Source organism: Hippocampus guttulatus, chromosome 21, assembly GCF_054856545.1.
Source record: "Hippocampus guttulatus isolate MCC_2025c chromosome 21, RoL_Hgut_1.0, whole genome shotgun sequence".
Classification (NCBI taxonomy): Eukaryota; Metazoa; Chordata; class Actinopteri; order Syngnathiformes; family Syngnathidae; genus Hippocampus; species Hippocampus guttulatus.
This window is the reverse complement of record NC_141281.1, coordinates 11,073,578-11,079,766: the sequence shown is the minus strand read 5'-3', so window position 1 is coordinate 11,079,766 and position 6,189 is coordinate 11,073,578. Positions and strand designations below refer to the sequence as shown.

Below are 6,189 nucleotides of genomic sequence, written 5' to 3'. Positions count from 1 at the left end.
CGCCTTATAAGAAAAATCGTCATGGAGGGAAGTAGGAAGGGGGACACACACACACAACGATAATCAAGGAAAATCCAATGATTTTCCCTGCTTTGCCCAATTTTGAGATGTTTATGAACACTTATCTTGAGCATTTATTCTGCGGTGTGGGGCCTGTCAGAAGTGACTTTTTTCCCTCTCCAATTTGCTCTCTCAGGGTGTACAATCGTGAATCTTAAACTCTTTAATATTTACAATCGCAAATCCTTTCTGCTCCAGTCAATTTCAATGATTGTGATGTGAAGCCTTGATTACCATGATATGGTAACCAAATATCCAAACAGTTAACCCAGCTCCTTCTCAAACTTTCCGCACCATCAGTGCAGTTGTGCCTTGAAAAATAGCACTCTATAGTACCGTAGTTTTTGATTGCAATCAAATAATTAAATAGAACGTGAAGAATTGAAGCAGCTTGTGCATCATGAATTTATGCTGAACTTCACTTCATTGTATTACAACAGACGTTATGTATGCGGTGTGTTGTTATGGTCATCCCACACTTGACATTTATTTTACCCTCGTCATATATGAAGTATAGTTCCTATCTAAGATGGGTCTTCATTTAAGTGCCTGTAACCCCCACACCTGCAAGTTGGAAAACCACTAGTGAACTAAAGGTGCCTCGAAAAAATATGTTTATATGTATAAACTAAGCCTTGTTTTAATATTAAAACACTGTCCGAATACATTTCATGAAGAGCGGAGGACGATGTTCTCCCGCCTCCTGGTGGAGACATCTATAGTACGGAAGAGGATCCTCTTCCTTATCTTTCTAGCGTATGTGATTTTAAAAATATTTTGTAAATACAAGTACAAAAATACAAATCATGTTAGAAATTTTATGTTCTGGTCTCCATTAAAGAACACATTTTATTGTTTTTTTGTCTCTCGATTTTAGTGAACGCGCTGACTGTTGACGTACTGGGCTCCTTTATGCCAGTATTCCTGGGTTCCATTCTCATATACCAAAGATGGGAGATATCCGCAAAAAATCTCTAGGGGAGAGAGAAAGAAACAAACAAAAAAAGCGCAGGTATAAGTGTCGGTATTATGTAGTTTAAAGCGTTGCTTTTTTTTTTAAATCACACAGGAGTGCGTGGTTTTTCATCAGGCACTGACAAGGACCGCACATTACAAGTCCTTGACGCAAGGACCCATTCTACAGGTGATCATCAATTTTCGACCAAATTAGCATTTTCTTATTTTACCTCAGTTGACCTTAACCCAAAAATTTCAAAAGGTAGGTGTGTGACACCATCAATTGTGTTTATCAATGAATGTATTTACAAATATCTTCCTGATATTTCATCCATGGTTGTAATCAGCTTGTCAACTTCCCTTCTCAGACAATCTTTCAAGGAGACATGATGGAAAAATTACTTTTTAATGTTTGTGTACAAATAGTGGGAACTTTGGAGTATGTGACAACTCATCAAACAAACAAACCATGGAGGGAAAACTTTACTTTTAACCAAATACACACCTGGGCTATGTTAAGACCGCAGGTCAGTTCAGATTTATTTGGCCTCAGTATGACATAGATTCCATGTTTTTTCATGTCAATGTGAACAATATGTTAATTAGGATGTCATCGTTGCCTCTCAAAAAATAATGAATACAGTATTGGGTAAAATTTCAGAATGAACCTAAAATGCACTAGAACATTAACAGAAAAAAAATTATTTGACACTCTCCAGACTTTAGAATGCACATACACCTTTTGCACAACTAGCTCAAATGTCATCTGAAAGCCCAATTATAACCACCAGTTTAGGCTACGTAATACATGCAATTTAAAGTTGAGCTGCGGTGTCATTGTGCACGAGGTCCCGAAGACGTAGACGACATATTTTCTTAACCTCCTCAATGGCACGCTCTCTCTCCTCCGTGCACCCATTTGCGATGCGGTTGCGTATCTCCTGGAAAATACTGGCCTTCTCGCTCAAGCGTGTACAGATAACAAACGGGAAGCCGAAGCGCTCCTTGTACTCTTCGTTCAAGCATGACAAGGTGTAGCCTTCCTCTGCGCCCAGCGTGTCCATGCCCGCGTTCGACTGCTCGCTCTTGGACTCGTGGGTCAAGGTGTGGGCCTGGAGGTCCTGGCCAGCAAGTTCCGGGTGGCACCTGAGGATCCCCTCTTTGCCTAGACATGATAAGTTAAGACTTATCATACACACAATGTTAAGTCTCAGAAGACCTTGATCCCATTAGGGACCAAAAATCGTTTTGGTTTGGTTTCTCTTCAAGACCACCATATCCTTCATTGATATTGTGTAAAACATAAACGGTGCCAAAACGCCACCGTTCTTGGTAAAACCCCCAAAACTGCTTTTTCTTGACCAAAATGGCATCTGGAATGCTCACTGCGACCATATTTCCTATTGCAGACACATTGTCAGATAATCATTGACTCACCCGATTCGGACAGAGCGTCGATGAAGTCGCAGATGGCCGCTTCCAAAGCGTCGACGTCGGCGAAGGGACGCTGAGAGCAAACGGCCGCCGCCACGATAGGACATCTCTCCACCACGTTGCCGAAAATCTTCACAAACTCCTCGTAGGGAAGCTCGTTGACTCGGGAGAGTTCCATATTCTCCCGAATGGCTGCTCGGCAACCTGAAAAGTCTTAAGACAATCATTCATCAAAAGTCCAACGTCCTTCTGGACACACATGACCAACCCTCGGCGTCCAATATGACACAAACACGCTACCTAAATATTGAGCTGTGTCGTCATCTTGACTTGGCGTGTCCAGCATCGTCGTGTTGAGGTCAGGCTTCGTCTCCCCAGAGCTCACCCATCTCAGAAAAAAAAAAAAAGGACGCTCCACTTTATTTGTTTCTTGTTATTCAGCCATCCATCCATAAAAATGACAGATCGCAAAAAAAAAAAAAAAAAATTCTCCAAAGAAAAAGAACAGTACTTTTGCAAGGTATGTGGATGCGGGAGATTAATATGCAGAGACTCTCGCAGGTAGTCGTATGCCTTCGGTCCGTGAAAGTGGAGAGTCGCGGCAAACTCCCTCTGTTCTTTGGTATACTTGTGGCTGTGTTTGGAGAGGAGGTGAACTGGAAGATCTGGAATTCAGTCGGCAAAGGCAAATTACTGAAATGTTCGAGCGAGTCTTGAAGGAGGGGAAAAAGTATTGTTGTGACACTAAAGGTCAAGTTTGTATTGGTGGAGTCCTTCTTTTCATTTCCATCAAAGTGTTCATGCAGACATTTTGTTTTGTTTACAGTTCAAATCATGATGGATGCAAGTCGAGCCAAGTAAGTGAGCTTTTAAATGTACCGGTATATGTGTTTTTGTTGTTGTTTTTTTAATCGCAAAACCTGATGATTGGCTTGACTGGCCGACGTGACCGAAATGCTTTGTTTGAATGCGCACGTCATGTGGGTAAAAAGAATGGCTGCCGTAACTGAATTACGATGTTGATGTGACCCGTTTTGTTTTGGGAGGAATTTCTTCTCAGTTCACATTTGAAGGCAAAAAAAAAGAAGGTGTCATTTTCACTTCACCTGAGTATATGTCGAGCCGCTCCTTCAATTCATCATTCAGGATTTTCTTCACCTCGAGATCCTCCAGAAGACAACTCACGGTGTTCCTTGCCCTCCTCTCCCTGTCCTTGGCGTTCCTCTTGTCTCTTTCCAGACTCTCCACCCTCGCTAGGGCTTCACTGAGTTTGACCCTCAGCTCTTCCGGTGTTGAAGCGTATGCGTGGTCCTAAGTCAAAATAAGAAAAATGAGAATACGTGGCCCTCGCAAAAACGATGAGACGTCATGTGAAAAATGAACGCAAATAACCTCTCGTCAAATGCGGACTTAAGAGATCGCCCCGGTAAACAAGCTGCGCTTATGCATAAACAGCCGTAATTCGACTAACAGGTTTTGGGAGCTCTGAGCCGACAAGTTGTCACTCCCAATTAAAGTATGATGTCAAATCAAACATAACGCCAAGTGAATTCAAGGCTGCGTGTGCAGAACTTTGTGCAGTTAGCGACTGTAAGCTTGGGTCAGCAGCAGGCTGTTAACTGGCAAACCGTTAACGGCAGTCAGTTCTCTTCTTCTCTGTTGTCAAGCTAAACAAATACTAAAGGACAAAGTCATGAAAAACAGTCACAAAAAAAAAAAAAACAGAACCGCCTTACATTTTATGCATTTGGTTTCTCAAATCAAGTGATTGAAAGTACACTCGTAGCCGCGTTTGTATAAATTCTAGCTAGCTGTGGGTGTATTAGCCAACTTGTGTTGGCAATGGCCGACATGTGTCAGACAATTCAGTTTTGTGGACACCAACGGCAACTTATTTCCACACAGAGTAGTGGGTGTGAAGTGTCAAGGCAGAGGGTTTCTGTCAACCTTTTTTTGCGACCCTATTATTTCATTGGTCGATTCAGCTCCGGGGCTTGCAATTATTACTCACAACAGCGGGCACCGGTACGGATTTGGGCTCAGGTTGGGTTGGGGTCTCTTTGACAAGCTTGGAAGTATCTGTTGGGAGGGGCTCCCGTGCCTTCTGTGAGGTCTGAGACATCCTGGGAGCCTTCGTATTCAGCAAAAGCGAGAAGAAGAAAAAATCAGCGTCATGTTGCATTGAATGTTGTAATTCTTTCAGGCCAGTGATATGACTACCTTATTATCAGGAGGTTTAAAACAGCAGACAGGAACAGTTCCTTCTCTGAGCCTGACTGTCTGACCTGTTCTGTCAAAGTCTTCCGGTCTGAAGTGCTCACTGCAGAGCATGGTTGACGAATTGGAAGCAAATCCTCCTCTTCTGACAGCTTTTTCCCATTTTCTTCTCAGCACTCTGTCTTTGGGAAACCTACCCAGTAGATGCGTGAGAGAATAGTTAGCAGGGAGCCAATTAATTAAGAACATTAGTGGAGAGTTGTTCAAAGCTTATGTGTCATCCGGTGAAAGGAAAACCCAGAATTGGAAAAAAAATATATAAGAAAAACTTTTATTCATCATCAATTTCTTTTGCTTTTATTCAAAAGTGGAAGACATTTTGAAATCGTGTTTTCTGGGTCGTGTAAACTGATGTCTGTAGTCAAGGCCAACAGTGTTTAACTATTCAATTTAATATATGTGTGGTCAACACCAAGTTGGGCCAAGCCAACGGTAACAATTATAAAATGTTTCTTCTTCTTTCTGTTCCGTCAATTGGATGCTCCCTGTGCTGCCGCCCACACGTCAATCTTGGTACTACCACACATATAAATTGGGTGTTTATAAAAACAGGAAACGCACACCTGGCGATTCTCACATTTGAAATGTGCGTGGACAGACCAAGCAACTAATAGTAACGTTTTTCCTTTCGGCGCATTTTAGTCTCATAGGAAAGATTTATGAGTTGGGGGTTGGTTTCTCCCGCAGGAAGTATCGGACCATGCATAGGTTTAGGCGCGATATCGGCAGATTCTGGCTTGATTCATCCTTTTTAAGCCATAGTTCAGTTTTACCTGTGAAATGAAATCCCACGAGCTCTGGTTTCGACTGTGAAACGGTTGGTACAAGTCAAGGAAGAACACGAATGAGGCATCTTATCGCCGATCCTCTCCACTTCGCCACATTCAAAATGGCGACGACGTCGACGTGTGTTAATACTCAAAAAAGTGGTGTCTCAGTATGTACTTCTGTGCTCCAAACCGTCTCGTTTACGCGTACAAAATAAGATATACCTGGGTGTAGATAAATGGCTAAGTCCAATTCAAAAAACAACAACAATGAGTCAGGATCGTATTTGCACGGGATAATGGTGGTCGTCCTATCCTATGGCAGTCGTCAACCGAGAAGAAGCTCGCCGTCATTGGCTGGCATTGTACTTCCGTTTTTCGCAGTGATTGGCCAAGCTGCTTGTCATATGGTCACGGCCCCTCATCGATGATTGGTCAGTTTGGGCAAAGTCTTGTTTTTTTTTTTAAATCTTTGTTTTAGTTTTGGTTTTTTTTTCAGGTCGAATCACGACCGTTTTATATTTGACTAAATTGGTTGCTATAAATGAAATATTTAGCGATACAAAACGGACCAGGCAAGTTTTTTTTCTACACTCGAACAGAAAACAATGTATGACAATAAAGTGTGGAAAATATTGGGCAACATGGGAGTTATTTATAAATGGAATGTCAGGTAAGTATGTTTTTTTGAAAG

At 42.0% G+C, this 6,189-nt stretch overlaps 1 protein-coding gene across 2 annotated transcripts; it reads right to left on the bottom strand.

Annotated features, from left to right (window-relative positions):
• Positions 1-1,404: 1,404 nt before the first annotated feature.
• urad (ureidoimidazoline (2-oxo-4-hydroxy-4-carboxy-5-) decarboxylase) lies at positions 1,405-5,833 on the bottom strand. 2 transcript variants are annotated; one of them, XM_086102484.1, is made up of 8 exons: positions 5,502-5,833; positions 4,672-4,861; positions 4,463-4,582; positions 3,558-3,762; positions 2,963-3,116; positions 2,752-2,840; positions 2,455-2,664; positions 1,405-2,182 (listed from the first exon to the last, which is right to left on the bottom strand). In XM_086102484.1, exons 1-8 carry the CDS (start codon positions 5,579-5,581, stop codon positions 1,833-1,835), a joined length of 1,398 nt encoding a protein of 465 aa, XP_085958610.1. In that variant the 5' UTR covers positions 5,582-5,833; the 3' UTR covers positions 1,405-1,832. The 2 variants fall into 2 exon arrangements, with proteins under 2 accessions (XP_085958610.1, XP_085958611.1); XM_086102485.1 differs by having other exon boundaries at positions 2,455-2,655.
• Between the last annotated feature and the right edge of the window lie 356 nt (positions 5,834-6,189).

Excerpts from the sequence above, each read along its gene's own strand:
- urad (XM_086102484.1), bottom strand. The coding sequence starts at position 5,581 with ATGCCTCATTCGTGTTCTTCCTTGACTTGTACCAACCGTTTCACAGTC. Across the intron at positions 4,862-5,501 it reads CGTGGGATTTCATTTCACAG|GTTTCCCAAAGACAGAGTGC; the intron begins GTAAAACTGAAC and ends TCTACTGGGTAG. Across the intron at positions 3,117-3,557 it reads GCGGCTCGACATATACTCAG|ATCTTCCAGTTCACCTCCTC; the intron begins GTGAAGTGAAAA and ends ACTGAATTCCAG.